The sequence below is a fragment of the Hemitrygon akajei genome, chromosome 1 (genome assembly GCF_048418815.1).
Source record: "Hemitrygon akajei chromosome 1, sHemAka1.3, whole genome shotgun sequence".
NCBI lineage: Eukaryota > Metazoa > Chordata > Chondrichthyes > Myliobatiformes > Dasyatidae > Hemitrygon > Hemitrygon akajei.
In genome coordinates, this window is record NC_133124.1 from 145531889 (window position 1) to 145548258 (window position 16370).

The 16370-nt window shown below is 38.9% G+C and overlaps 1 protein-coding gene across 3 annotated transcripts in view; it reads left to right on the forward strand.

Moving 5' to 3' along the window:
• The window catches only part of nsmce2 (NSE2 (MMS21) homolog, SMC5-SMC6 complex SUMO ligase), a 212608-nt gene that overhangs the window by 46805 nt on the left and 149433 nt on the right, over positions 1 to 16370 (forward strand). For 2 of the 3 annotated variants that reach the window (XM_073052871.1, XM_073052853.1), the window contains exons 4-5: positions 7469 to 7622; positions 10986 to 11033. In XM_073052871.1, coding sequence (XP_072908972.1) covers positions 7469 to 7622; positions 10986 to 11033 — 202 coding nt within the window. The remainder of the gene's footprint in view (positions 1 to 7468; positions 7623 to 10985; positions 11034 to 16370) is intronic. The other variant, XM_073052862.1, reaches the window with a different exon arrangement.

Below are 16370 nucleotides of genomic sequence, written 5' to 3' on the forward strand. Positions count from 1 at the left end.
TTTAGGAAGGCTGCCTAAACGTTTTTGACTTGGGAATAAGTGCATGAAATACAGATACATTACTGACAAAAAAAAGCTGTCACCTGGAGCCAGGGATTTTTTTTTTTTTGGTGACTTCATATGCAGTAATAAATACCTTTCACAACCTACCTTAATGTATAATATATCCAAGCACACATACTTTAAAGTTACTAGGCTAAAAAAGGCCTAGCAAGACACGCTGATCTTTGCACAATGAAGTATGTCGATAATGGATGCGAGAACTTTTGATTGAATATATTGACCCGGTGCAGTTTGATTCGCGACTGACTAAAGTGAGGCTGTGTGGGAGGAGCTTAAGCAATGAATTTACCAGCTGAATTCAAATGGTGTGTTGGAAAGGTATTATAAATAGGAGGGAAACTATTGACTCCAATGAAGTTTGCTGCTTGAGTATTTCATTGGTTCAGTTACCAGGGCCCCCATAAACACTTGGGGCTCACCTTCTCACAGTTTTCAGTCGGTGGCCTCCTTCAAATGTGCCAGGGCCCCCAAGGGGGCCATATGGCCCCCATTGAGAATGGCTATTTTAGATGATGGAACCTTGGGTTTATCCAGTAAGACTGAGCAAGTCAACTACAGTTTTTACTTGCTATTAAGTATCTATTTTGATTTTTTTTTCTCTGATCACTAACCTATTCAATTGGATTTTATAAAAATCCTAGAAATGTGTGGTAGAAAAGAAGGTCTTCAAATTGTCTTTTGTGCTGGTTATTGCAATTGCAGTCATTACTGTTGACATATTGTACATTCACAAAGTTGAAGCCCCAGGGCTGATGCCCTGATGCACCTTTCATTATGTGTGGTCTGTTTTGTGCTTTTTCGTGATATCATTCCAGAGAAAGTTGTCTCATTTTTTAACTGCATTGTATTTGTGGTTTATAAATGACAATAAACTGAATCTAAATCTTGCTACTAGAAATTAGACTTAGTTTTGTCTACTCTCTGTTTTCAGCCGGCTTGTGTTCTGTCTGTAACAATATGCTAAGTTTTACTTTTGTAAGCTACTACCAGTCACTATTTTTAAGATGCTAGGGTGAAGACCATTAGGATTTGGGAGCATGTCGCTTCAGAAATTTTCTCAGTGTCAGTATGCTGATGATTGTAATTGTTCTGAATTCCTCCCTCCTCCTTCAGTTCATGATTTATAGTGATTTCTGGGGTGTACTGGTGTCTTCTCTAGTGAAGGCTAATGCAACATATCTGCTTTATTTCTCCACTATTTCCCTATTCTGCATTATTTATCGTCCTGATTCACTTTCTATAGGGCCAAGATACTATATTTTAAAAAATCTTTTATAGAATTTCATACAACCAAGTTTTTAATTTCTGATTGAATCTTTTATTTTAATTTTATCTGTCTTATTCACCTTTTAGTCATTTTTTATTCTTTTTATATTCTGTCCATTCTTTAAGATTTACCACCTGTCTTTGGAAAAGCTAGTTACTTTTTCTTTATAGTTAGCCACAACTGGTGTGTCTTGTGCATGAAATGTTACTTTCTTATTGGGATGTTTCTCTGTTTTGAAAGATCCACATACAGTGACATGCAAAAGGTTGGGCACCCCAAGAGATTTGAGCTCTCAGATAACTTTTACCAAGGTCCCAGACCTTAATTAGCTTGTTTGTGAACAAGCCCTGTCATTGTTAGGAAAGGCCAGGTGATGCAAATTTCAAAACTTTATAAATACCCTGACTCCTCAAACCTTGCCCCAACTATCAGCAGCCATGGGCTCCTCTAAGCAGCTGCTTAGCACTCTGAAAATTAAAATAAATGATGCCCACAAAGCAGGAGAAGACTATAAGAAGATAACAAAGCATTTTCAGGTAGCCGTTTCCTCAGTTCGTAATATAATTAAGAAATAGCAGTTAACAGGAATGGTGGAGGTCAAGAAGACCAAGAAAACTTTCCAAGAGAACCACTCGTATGATTGATAGAAAGGCAAATCAAAACCCCTGTTTGACTGCAAAAGACCTTCAGGAAGATTTAGCAGACTCTGGAGTGGTGGTGCACTGTTCTACTATGCAGCGACTTTTGCACAAATATGACCTTCATGGAAGAGTCAGAAGACGAAAACCTTTCCTGCGTCCTCACCACAAAATTCAGTGTCAGAAGTTTGCAAAGAAACATTTAAACGAGCCTGATGCATTTTGGAAACAAGTCCTGTGGACTGATGAAGTTAAAATAGAAATTTTTGGCCGCAATGTACAAAGGTATGTTTGGACAAAAAAGGGTGCAGAATTTCATGAAAAGAACACCTCTCCAACTGTTAAGCAAGGGGGTGGATCGATCATGCTTTGGGCTTGTGTTGCAGCCAGTGGCACGGGGAACATTTCACTGATAGAGGGAAGAATGAATTCAATTAAATCCCAGCAAATTCTGGAAGCAAACATCACACTGTCTGTAAAAAAGCTGAAGATGAAAAGAGGATGGCTTCTACAACAGAATGATACTAACCACACCTCAAAATCCACAAAGGACTACCTCAAGAGGTACAAGCTGAAGGTTTTGCCATAGCCCTCACCATACCCGACCTAAACATCATCGAAAATCTGTAGATAGATCTCAAAAGAGCAGTGCATGCAAGATGGCTCAAGAATCTCACAGAACTAGAAGCCTTTTGCAAGGAAGAATGGGCGAAAATCCCCCAAACAAGAATTGAAAGACTCGTAGCTGGCTACAGAAAGCGTTTACAAGCTGAGTTACTTGCCAAAGGGGGTTTTCCTAAGTATTGACCATGCAGGGTGCCCAAACTTTTGCTTTGGGCCCTTTTTCTTTTTTGTTATTTTGGAACTGTAAAAGATGTAAATTGCTTAAAGTATTAAAGAAATGTGTCATCTTTAACTTTATGCCTTTTGGAAATCAGGTCATCTTTTACTTGCTTAGCTATTCCCAGTAACAGAAATTTTGACCAGGGGTGCCCAAACTTTTGCATGCCATTGTAAATGTCTGCTGCACTCTCAATTCAGACATCCCCAAACTTATCATTAGATGTAGGAGCAGAATTGGGCCATTTGGCCCATCAAGTCTGTTCCAGTGTTTCATATGGTTGATCTATTTCTCTCTCAGCCCCAGTCTCCTGCCTTTTTCCCATATTCCTTCTTGCACTGATTAAGCAAGAGTCTATTAACCTCTGCCCAAGTATACGCAATGGTTTGGCCTCCACAGCTGCCTGTGGTACTAAATTCCACAGATTCACTACTTCCTTCTCAACTGTGTTCTAAATGGATGCCCCTGTATTCTGAGGCTGTGTCCTCTGGTCTTAGATTCCCTCACTATAGGAAACATGCTCTCTAGCGATGTATCAGAAACACAACATCCATTATTAAGGACCCCCATCACCCAGGGCATTCCCCTTTTCTTACCGTTGCCATCAGGTAGGAGTTACAGAAGCCTAAGGGCACACACTCAGCAGTTCAGGAACAGCTTCTTCCCTTCTGCCACCTGATTTCTGAATGGACATTGAACACATGAGTACTACCTCACTTTTTAATATTATTTCTGTTTTTTATCTATTCAATATACATACATTGTAATTGATTTACTTATTTATTTTCTATATTATGTATTGCATTGAACAGCTGCTGCTAAGTTAACAAATTTCATGACACATGCCAGTGATAATAAATCTGATTCTGACATCTACTGTATTGAAACCTTTCAACATTTGATAGTTTTCAATGAGATTCCCCCTCATTCTTCTGAATTCCAGTGAGTACTGGCCCCGAGCCATCAATTGGTCCTTATAATGGTAACCCTTTCATTCCCAGAATCATTCTTGTGAACCTCCTCTAAACTTCTCTAATGTCAGCACATCCTTTCTTAGATAAGGGGCTCAAAACTGCTGTCAATACTCCCAAGTAAGGCCTCACCCGTGCCTTATAAAGCCTCAACATTACATCCTTTTATAATTTAGTCCTCTTGAAATGAATGCTAACATTGCATTTTCCTTCCTCACCACTGACTCAACTTGAAAATTAACCTTTAGGAAATCCTGCATGAGGACTCCCAAGCCCCTTTGCAACAAGGCCATTCAACTCATTGAGGGGTGAAAAAACAATGAAGTGGTGACTATTTGGGCTACTAATGTACGTTCTAAAATTGGTGATGAAATTGCTTTTACTTTAATAAAGAAATCTTTATTTGTAGGTTTAAATAGATTTGAATAATTCTTGCAATTATTTGTCACTGTTTTGAATTTGCAGTTCATATTTTCTTTCACTGTATATTATAAATCAAAATCCAACTAGTTTTTATGTAAAGGCTGGAAAGCAAGAGGAGGCAGTAGGGTTGTGATCTAAGAGTCAAGTGGGTAGTAGCCCAAAAGAGTTTGAGAGCCGCTTGTCTAAACGAGATCTTACAATCTCCTGAACAATTCAGTGAACTTGACTCTCAGGAATGCAGATACAGTACCTTGAAGAGGCTGACGTTTGGCCATCTCTGGAAGAGAGTGTGCTGGGTTGGACTTCAAGATGGATGAAAACCCAAGGCCCTAGGCAGAAATCAAACAGGTCTTCTCCCCACTACTCTCTGCCAGCTAAGATTCTCCACCTGAGCCCGTCCCATCTGCTTGCATTTGAAATGTTTCCCTCCTTTCTCTCTCATACCATCAGGTGGGAGGTGCAGGAGTCTTAGTTGCTTTCTTCCAACCATTAGACTTCTGGTTCTGTGTGGATGGCTTCACTCGCTTCAATGCTGAACTGGCTCAACGGCCTGTGGACTCATTTTCAGGAACTCTGCAGCTCGTGTTATCAGTATTATTTGTTACCTTTTTTATTACTCGCACCACTTTCCCCTCTGGCACTTTGGATATTTATTGGTCTTTATTGTGTGTTTTTCATGGATTTTATTGTATTTCTTTATTTTCCTATACTTGCCCAAATCTTAAGGTTGTATATGGTATACATACTTCGATAATAAATCTACTTTGGACTTTGATACTGTACAAGTTGAATTTTTGTTGTAAGCATGACACCCTAAGACCATGAGATATAGGAGCAGAAGCAGGCTATTTGGCCCATCCAGCCTGCTCCGCCATTAAATCATGGGCTGATCCAATTCTTCCAGTCATCCTTACTCACCTGCCTTCTCCCCATACCCTTTGATGCCCTGGCTAATCAGGAACCTATCTATCTCTGCCTTAAATGCACCCAGTGACTTAGCCTCCACAGCCGCTCGTGGCAACAAATTCCACAGTTTTACCACTGTCTGACTAAAGTAATTTCTCTGCATCGCTGTTCTTAATGGACATCCTTCAATCCTGAAATTGTGCCCTCGTGTCCTGGACTCATCAGATTAGGATTGTGCACGGCACCCCGCTTAACAAATAATAGAATTCTCTCTTCAGGACCTCTCTTTTTCTACCTATGTCATTGGTTCCACCCGCTTTTTACCCTCTCCCTTCAGAATACTCTGCACCTGATCCAAGACATCCCGTACCGTGGCACCTGGGAGGCAACACACCATGCAGGTATCTCTATTAGGCTGACAGAACCTTCTGTCTGTTCCCCTCACTATTGAATCCCCTATGACTACCGCATTCCTCATCTTCTTCTCTCCCTTTTGCACCACGGAATCAGGCTCAGTGCCAGAGACCGGATTGCCGGGGTCGTCCTCTGTCGGGACACCTCCTCAACAGCATCCAAAACGGGATACCAATTACTGAGGGAGATGGCCACAGGGGTGCTCTCTACTATCTGAGCTTTTCCATCCCTTCCCTGACAGACACCCACTTGTCTAACTCCTGCAGCCTCGGGGTGACTAACTCCTTGTAGCTCCTATCCATCTCCTGCTCACTTTCCCTTATAAGCTGTAGGTCATCAAGCCGCAGCTCCAGATCCCTAACATGTTTTCTTAGAAGCTATATCTCGGTGCACCTGGCACAGATGCATTCGTCTGGGAGACTGGAAGATTCCCAGGATTCCCACATCTGACACCCAGAGCAAAGTACTACCCCTACGGACATGCTCTCTATTCCTCCAAAAAAAAAACAAGGGAAAAAAAATGAAGTCCACCTACCCACTTACCTTACTGAAGCCCGAATGAGCCAAAGCCCTACCACTCTGCCTCAGACCACTCCATCGATGACTGCTCTGCTAGGCAGTGTCTCTCTTTTATGCCTGAACCTTCCCAGCTCTGTAACTCATATTGGTGCTCCAGTTATAGCCGAGTTCCTGCAAAGCTTTCCCCTTTTAAACTTCGGTCCCGGATCTGTGCGCTGCCTCCTGTCTTGGAGCTCTCCAACTCACAACTGGTGCGCCAGTTATCTTCACTTTCTCAACCTTCTTAACAGTAAATAGATTTTCCAGCTGGCTATGCTAATGTTTGGTCATGTGTTTGGAACAAATTCTGTTCTGGTAATGTAATCCAAGTTCTAATATTAAACATCTGAATGTGTGACCAGCTGTTCCAGAATCCAGCTAATCTCCATAATGAAAGGTGGGTTGAGGATGGTGGAAGGATAGCCATTTAAAAATATCCACAATCTGACATTTCTCACTATCCATTATAAATTGTAAAGAAAATCTTGCGTTTATTTCAGATTGATAACAAATCCACTCTGCTAAAGATATATTCACCATTGCAAATTTACATATTTTTCTTTCATGGTCTCATATCTGATATTAAATTGTGGGTGTGAAACTTGGGTAGGCCTGGAGTAAAAAAAATGTTTGGACTTTTAATGTTGGAGTTACAAAAAAAGTGTTATGGCTGGTTACTTCCTGCATTAGTCTGGACAGATCAAAGTGTTTATGATGAGAAACATTTTTGCAAAGCTAATAATTTGTGCGAGGACCAGTTGAAAACTTTTAGCATTTTAGCTTAAAATGCTTTTAAGCTTTACAAAATCTGCTAGTTAAGAACCTTGCATTCCAATGAATAACACTCTCTTGAATTTTCCTTTTCCAACCACCCTCTTGATATTAACCTTTTCTACGTAACACATTTCTGTATGTTGGCTTTGAACAACATAGAAGTGTTCGACATAGTACAAAAATGTAGTGTTTTGCAAATTATAGTAGATCTGTGATTTGGTTCGAAATCTGTAGCTATCTTAGGAGAGGCTGAGACATGTGCAACTGCCTCTCATTAGGTGATGGTGTTAACTTTATCAATTCCCATCTTAAGAACCTTTCTTTCATATCCCAGGATCTTCCCCCTCACCTGGCCTCACCTATCACCTGTTAGCTTGTATTCCTTCCATTTCCTCCATCTTTTTATTTTAGCCTCTGCCTCCCTGCCCTTGCAGTACTGATTAAGAGTCTAGGCCCAAAACTTCTTTTGTTTACTCCTCTAATTGCAGCTGCCTGACTTGCAGAGTTTCTTCAGCTTTGTGTGTTTGTGTTCCTCTGGATTTCCAGCATCTTCAGAACCTTTTGAATTTATCTTAAGAACCAATCACATTTATAAATTTAAATCTTTTTCTAGGTAATGCAAGAACGAACAGAACGATTGCCTGATCTGAGATTACTATTAGATAAAAGGTTTAAAGAACTGAAAAATCTGAACAAAGATGAAGATCTACTTAAAACTGATAAATATCTCCATTTTAAATGTCAGCTGAATGAAATGAGAAGGCAAGGTAAGTGCAATGGTTATTTCACATCTGTGTCAATGCTTAGTGTTTATAGCCTCATTGTGGAGTTTGACATTGTCTTTTGAAGGTACTGCGGAGAGGGTCAGCACAGAAGCAGGCCCTTCAGCTCATCTAGTCCATGCTGAGCAATTTAAACTGCCTACTCTCATTGACTTGTACTGGGATTTAGCCCTCCATACTTCTACCATTCCTCATTCCCCATGTGCCTCTCCAAACTTATCTTAAATGTTGAAATCAAACTCGCATGCACCACTTACGCTGGTAGCTTGTATCATAATGCAACTGAATTTCGCCTTCCCTGGATTGCAAACACCTGACATGCTCACTCCTCCAAATTAATGAGCTCCCATAATATCATTGAACTTAAAAGTTCAATGTACATGCATTCAGATTCATTTATTTATCACATGTACATGAAACATACAATGAAATGTGTTGTTTGTATTAGCAATCAACACAACTTAGATGTGCTAGGAGTCGCCTGCAAGTGTCACTACACATTCCAGCACCAACATAGCATACCCATCTTGTTCAGCAGAGCAACACAAACAATAATAGCAACAAAACAGCAGTAAAACAAACCCCTTTACCATCCTCCCAACAACCCATCCACTTGCTCACAAGTCTGGCCTCCAACATCAGGTCAGGCCGATCCAGAACCCTTGGCATCAAACTAGCAGATATTGTGCCTCTGAGCTCTAGTCCCTGGCCTGGACTTGGAGGCTCATAGATATTGGGCAACTGACTTCTGGGCACACCGACCCAGAGGCTTTCAGACTCACCAATCCTATGATTGGCTGAACTAGTTTCCTTTCTCTGTCTGCTTGTAGTAATTGTTCTTTCTTATCCATCATCTGATGGGCTTTTGATGCCATTCATTACAGTACTGTGGAAGTCTGGTATTTTCCGACCTGTGGGCATTTGTAAAAAAATACTGAACCGGTCATTATCCAGGGATGCTTGTACATGGCAATTAAGGAAATGTCAAATAGAAAGACCATTATCCACTTAGACTACCATTCTAGTGAAGTTTGTTTCAAAGATTTTGTTGTTCATAATACTTGCTGATCCATAACGTAGATAGTTCTGAGGAGAAGGTATAGTTGCATGCAACTGCTGAGAGGATGAGTGAGGTCCTTCTCCCCTTTTAGTGACATTTACCGGTAGTGTATACGAGGACCTTGAAGCATTCCACACTGAATCCCAATAAATAAATAAACAAACAAACAAATAAATAAGCTGTTCCTAAGATGTTGAGTGTGTGCCTTCTGACTTCTGTACCATCTTCCTGATGGTAGCAATGAGACGTGGGCATGTTCTGGATGGTGAGGGTCCGTCATGATGGAGGGTCCTTAATGAGGGGAGGTATATTACTGACATGGGCTAGATAAAGGAACAAGGATTTTAGATGAGGAAAGGGTGATGGGGAAATCCAAATATGATGTGGATAAACAGGGCAGAAGGAAGGAAGTGAAAAACTGCCTTGTATATACTGTTTTATATAATAAATTCCAGTCAGGAAAGCTCACCAGCTCTTGGGTGGGGGGTGGGGGGGGAGGGGTGGAGGTGTTGAGAGGAATGGAATGATGAAATGATAGAGCAGAGAGCTTGACTAGTACATTACTACTCACAACCTTCTATAGATGCACAGTTATCCCCATTGAACTCCACTGAAGAATGACATAAATTGAATATCGACGTCCAATCTTCCCAGTCAGTTTTTTACTGATGATGGGACTACTGTTCTTTGCCTTGCACTCCTCAATAATTCCAGTAGGGGTCACTGAAGTTCAACAGACATCCCAGTACTCGATTAATACAAAAGCAACATTTGAATTGGGAATAACTAGCTGCCACATGGAAGATATTGAGTAAGAGGTACTTTAATGTTTTGTTTGCTTGAATTAATTGCATATATTTAATTGCTTTTATGTTGGAGAATTCAATTTAAAAAATAAGCTCTGCGGGTTTTATCTTCGATAAGCTAGTCAAGCGATTTGTTGTACAAGCGTTTTTGCAGACCCCTCTGCATTTTCTCAATGTGATTATTAGTTACATTCAGAAAGGCACCACGCAGAGTCTTGCTGAGCAGCTCCCAGCTCTGGCTTACCTGAGAACATTTGTACCTGTGGGTTCACTCCTGGTAAGAGTGCATTTAGATGGTAGGCTGTTGAGGTAATTCACCAGTCACTAGGAGACTATGTATTATATGAACCAGAGTTATTTGGAAAACAAAAGGGTGATTGTGTAACTTATTATTTCCACTGTCAGCAGGTTTTGTGGTGTAGTAATGTAATATTGATCTAAATAAATGTGATCTGAGCCAGTAAATAAAATACAGGATCATATGGTGCTCTACTGGAATTGATATTACAGTAATCAAATTATTTCTTCTCTATTTTGGTCACTTTGCTTTTTTTCCAAAGTTTTATGTTTTCTCCTATCTAACATACCTAAAGTATAATTCTATACTTTAGTTTAATTTTATTTCACTCTGGAGAGGGGTTGAAAGGAATGGAATGGCGGAACAGAGCATTTGAACTGAATGGCTTAATTCTGCTCCGATGTTGGTCTTACATCTGTGAGGAGATGCAAATGTCAGAACTGGTTGCACAGATTGGACAATTCTGTTTTGTGTTTTATTTTCCAAATCATGACTGAATTTGTATATAGGTGAACAATAATAGTAACACACACAAAATGCTGGTGGAACGCAGCAGGCCAGGCAGCATCTACAGAAAAGAGTACAGTTGATGTCCATAATCACAGGATTTATCCCTGTGAAATGTAATAAATAAGAAGATGCTGTTTTGGACAGACAGAAAGCAGATTGTCCTGATGAAGGGTCTCGACCTGAAACATTGACTGTACTCTTTTCCATAGATGCTCCTCCAGCATTTTGTGTGTGTTGCTCGGATTTCCAGCATCTGCAGATTTTCTCTTCTTTGTTATGGAAGAACAATAGTTCTGTCTGGGGCTAAGTTCAGTGTTGTTTTCTTTTCATTTTCTCATCTGTCTTTCCATCGCAATTTCAGATTGATCTGGTCCTAGGCTCTTTTCAATAAACGAGGATCTCTGATTCACATTGGATTATTTTTTCAATCCTCACCTTCTGGCGGAAAAGTCTCCGGCCTCTTGCTGACAGCTCCCAGACCACAGGAGTCCAAATCACAAAACTAATTCTTTCCACCCTTTTTATGGTACCATTTTCCATGCAACTGGAAATTGTCATATTATGACAATACCAACGTAAACACAACATGGATCAATTCACAAGAATAAATGAGAATTATTGAAATGAATTTGCAATAAGATTTCTAAAGCATTTAAAAACTTGATATTCTGCAGATGCTGGAAATCTGGAGCAACACACTAAGTGCTGGAAGAACTCAGCAGGTCAGTCTGCATCTATGGAGAGGAATAAACAGTTGAGATTTTAAGCGAGACCATTCATCAGGACTAGAGGGAAGAAGACAGAATTAGAAGGTGGGAGAGGTGGAGGAGTAAAAGCTGGCAGGCTACAGGTCAAGCCAGGTGAGGGGGAAGAAGAAGTGAGAAGTTAGGAGGTGTTGGGTAAAGGGCGAAAAGAAGGAAGAATCTGATAGCAGGGGAAGTACACCATGGGAGAAAACCAAGGAGAAGGGGCACCAGAATGAGGTGATAGTTGAAGATAAGAGAAGGGGTAAGAGGGGAACCAGAATGGGGAATAGTAAAAGATTGCTGTCGGATTGGAGGCTACCCAGCTGGAATATGAGGTGTTGCTCCTAAGAGTAGCCTGATTGTGTCAGTAGAGGAAGCCATGGACCAAAATGGGAAGAAGAATTAACATGGGTAGTCACCAGGAAAGCTCATCCATTGTGGCAGATGGAGAGAAGGTGCGTGATGAAGCTGGGTCTCACCAACGTTGAGGAGGCCACACCAGGAATACCAGATACAATAGATGACCCCAACATGCTTGCAGTTCCTTCCCAGTGAGTCTTCAGCATTATGCCTTTGTTGTTACTGACCAGCATCTCCTTGTTCTATCAATTGGTTCTCTTAGAGTTTCTCATGTGTGTTGACCATGTATATAAAGTAGACCTGAAACAGAACCACTGAATGTTTATTACAATAAATTTATTGGATTATTTTGTGCTGACAGCTTTTCGGTTTCTCCTCCCGATATGTGGAATCTCTGCATGAGGAGCAAAGGCTTTGCATGAACACAACTATACCAGGCTTACTTCATTAATGATGATTCATTGATTAAATGTACAAGATTCTGTCAAAGTTGTCAAGGTCTATTTGTTCTGCATTTTCTTTGTGCTGTGCCAACAGCAATGATCTTGTTGCAACTCAAATGCTGACCTGTGTTCTGGGTGACACAGGAAGATGAAATAGTAATAAACTCTGGTTATTAGAGTCTTTGTGTACCTTGGCAATGTTTGGTATATTTTTCTATGATGTGCTGGCAATATGATGGTATTGAAAGCCATTAACCTTGAATTTCTCTGGCATCTGTCCACTGCAGAATAAGAAAGGTGCACTGAGTAAAACTGGCTTATAGCTGCAGGTATTTATTATGAACAGCCAGCTTAAACTTTAGAATGTGTCATGGAAACCAGTATTTTCACAAATTGCTGAATTTACAATGAGTTGAATATTAACCGGGATCCCTGTAAGTAATATAAATGCCAAATGAAAGTAATATGACTCACTGTGAGTCATTTGATTCAGGTTATTTTGAAAGAGTACACAATAAATAATTTGGCTGTTATTCTGTTTACTGCAATACCTACAAAGTATTGGAGGAACTCAGTAGGTCAGGCTGCATCTATAGAGATGAATAAATAGTCGATGTTTTGGGCAGAGATCCTTCAGGATCTGATTCATTTCCATTGATGCTGCCTGACTTTCTGAGTTCCTCCAGCATTTTGCATGTGTTGTTCTGGATTTCAAGCATCTGCAGAATCTCATGTGATTCTGTTTACGGTGCTATAGATATTTTTCTAGGAACTTAAGATTGCATTTATTACAATCATTATTGAGGGTTAGTGCAGAGCACACCAGGATACCAGCCTGCAGGATACTTAACTGAACTTTATCGATAACCCTGTTTGCACAGTATGTGAATCCTCCCATAGAACCATAGAACATTACAGCACAGAAATAGGCCTTTTGGCCCTTCTTGGCTGTGCCAAACCATTTTTCTGCCTAGTCCCACTGACCTGCACCTGGGCATTATCCCTCCAAACCCCTCTCATCCATATATACCTGTCCAAGTTTTTCTTAAATGTCAAAAGTGAGCCCGCATTCATCTGGCAGCTCATTCCACACTCCCACTACTCTCTGTGAAGAAGCCCCCCCAATGTTCCCTTTAAACTTTTCACCCTTAACCCATGACCTCTGGTTTTTTTCTCCCCTAGCCTCAGTAGAAAAAGCTCCCATGTGGGAGTGGCTAACTGAGTGGCATCGGAATAACATTATTAACTACCTCTACATCTCCCCTTCTTTTAAAAAAAGAAAAACTAGGTATGTACTACTTATCCATAGAACTGCATAGAAATTAATCACTGAAGCTGGCTGATTTAGTTCATTTTGCCCATAGCACATAACTTGTGTTCCTTATATAAGCATAAAAAAGAATTGCCACCATTATAACTGTCTTACAATAACACTATTAACCACCACTACAGGGGGGACGTCACATGATGACGTAGGATCGAGACATGGAAATCCAGCTCTCCCGTAAAAAAAAAAACAGTAAAATAACATTTAAGTGAAGAAAAGTTATTAAATACTTTTTAAAAACTACTTATAAACTATTCAGGATTGTCTTAAGATATGCCTCCTAAACAGAAGCAGAAGAAAACTACTACTTTGAAGACAACACAAGTTGGAAAAGAGTCAAGGCCGGTCACTATGAAAGAGCCTTGGGCTCAACTGCATTTTAACTCTGGCGATACAGAACAGGAAACTGCGGCACCATCAACCGTTTCCAAAAAAAAGAGCAACAGGAATTGCGCATGCGTGAAGAAAGGGGCATGCGCAAACACGAGCAACCCAAACTACAAATCCCAGCTATGATCGGAACTGAAAGTGAAAGTGAATATGAGGTGGAATCAGATTCTCTGGATAAATCAGACGAAGATGAAGAGGCAAACAAAGAAGAGCAACAGGAAGAGGTTGGAGGTGATGGAGACATAAGAAAAACTTTGGTGCAAATAATGCATGAATTAAAAGTAATTTAAAAAAGATATTAAAATATGAAGATTATGTTTGATAAAAGGATGAAAAGTTAATTGAAATTGAAAGGGTTCACAGAGCCTTAAGACCAAGACCTCAAGTTGATCAAAACCCACGATCAATCTTGATAAAATGCTTAAGATAACAAGATAAAGAAAAGATCCCGAAGGCAGCTGCCCAACGTGCCAGAAAGAGAAACAGGCCATTGATGATAGAAGGGAAAACAGTTCTTTTCTATCCTGATATAAGTTATGATCTTTTGAAGAGAAAGAAGGAATTTAACCCAACGAAAAAAGTTTTATGGGAAAAAGGCTATAAATTTATATTGCGCCACCCGGCAACCCTGATAATTTTTTTGGATGACGGAAAAAGAAGATTTTTTACTGATTATCGGGATGCAGAAGAATTCGCACAAGAACTCCCAAATATTCGCTAATTACAGTCAAAGATTTAAAAGTGAAATGGATTAAAGATGAAGATAGGGACAGTGAATGGAACTGATGGATGTTTAAGGACAGAAGAATATTTAAATATATTCTTAATTATATGATACAGGGGAGAAAGGTTAAAATTTGAGAAATATTAATCGAGAGTAGTGATTTTTTTTCTCTTATATATACTTTTTTATGTTACGGGGGAGCTGAGGGAACTTCGGATCAATTGCTACAGGATTCACGTGTGTAATCATGACGATTGCCATGACCGTACAATGGAGGGGGGTAATGTGTTTTTTTTTTCATTCACAATATTAGTAGGGGGGTATTTTGTTATTTTTTTCTTTATAATCTATTTTTCTTTTATCTTTCTTTCTTTGCCTGGACAATCGGGGGGTGGGGGGGGAGACACATAGCAACATGAAGAATTTTAAAAAGATTCCCCAAGGTACTACGAAAGTTGAAAGATTAGGTATTATTATAGATTGGAGTAACCCTGTTTAAAAATAATGACTAATTTACTGAATTTTTAAAGTTTTAATGTTAATGGGCTTAATGGACCGGTAGAAAAGAAAAAGAATTTTAACATATATTAAGAAAATGAAAATAGATATAGCTTTTTTTTTACAAGAAACACACGTAACAGAGATAGAAGATCAGAAATTAAAGAGAGATTGGGTCGGAAATGTTATCGCAGCTTCATTTAACTCAAAGGCGAGGGGAGTTGCAATTTTGGTTAATAAAACTTTACCAATTAAAGTACAAAATGTATTAATTGATTCTGCGGGGAGATATGTAATTATACATTGTCAAATTTTTTCAGAACTATGGACTCTTATGAATATTTATGCACCAAATGAAAATGATGTAAAATTTATACAAGAGGCCTTTTTGAATTTGGCTGACACATATGACAAAATATTAATAGGTGGAGATTTTAATTTTTGTTTAGACCCAGTTTTAGATAGATCATCAAAGGTTGTTACAAAATCAAAAGTAGCAAAATTAACTTTATCATTGATGAAAGATTTAAATTTGATTGATATATGGAGAAGAATTAATCCAAAAGAAAGAGATTATTCATTTTATTCAAATAGACATAAAACTTATTCAGGGATAGATTTTTTTCTATTATCAACGAATATTCAAGACAGAGTGAAAAATATGGAATATAAAGCAAGGATATTGTCGGATCATTCCCCCTTGATAATGGCAATGATAATGATGGATAAAGAGGAATCGATTTACAGATGGAGATTTAATTCAATATTATTAAAACGCCAAAATTTTTGTGATTTCATGAAAGAGCAGATTCAGTTTTTTTTAGATACAAATTTACATTCAGTTGATGATAAATTTATAGTATGGGAAGCAATGAAGGCATATTTGAGAGGTCAGATAATAAGTTATACTTCTAAAATTAAGAAGGAATATATGGTAGAAACAGATCAATTGGAGAAAGAGATTACAAAATTAGAAAAAGAATCTCAAAGATATATGACAGAAGAAAAAAGAAGACAACTTGTTAACAAGAAGTTACAATATAATACACTTCAGACATACAGAACAGAAAAAGCAATTATGAGAACTAAACAGAGATATTACGAACTAGGTGAAAGATCACACAAGATTCTTGCTTGGCAGTTAAAAACAGACCAGACTTCCAAAATGATAAATGCAATTAGAACAAGTGTAAATAAAATTACTTACAAACCTTTAGAAATTAATGAAACTTTTAAGAATTTTTATTCTGAACTGTATCAATCAGAATCACAAAATTGTAATGTCGAGATAGAAAGGTTTTTATCACAAATAACTCTTCCAAAATTGAATTCGGAAGAACAGAAGGGATTAGATATGCCTTTTACATTAAAAGAGGTCGAAGAAGCTCTAGGATCACTTCAGAGTAATAAATCCCCAGGAGAAGATGGTTTTCTGCCCGAATTTTACAAAAAGTTTAAAGATTTACTAATTCCTCCTTTTATGGAGTTAATACATCAAGCAGAAAGAACACATGAACTTCCAGAATCTTTTTCGACAGCTATTTTAATAGTATTGCCAAAAAAAGATAGAG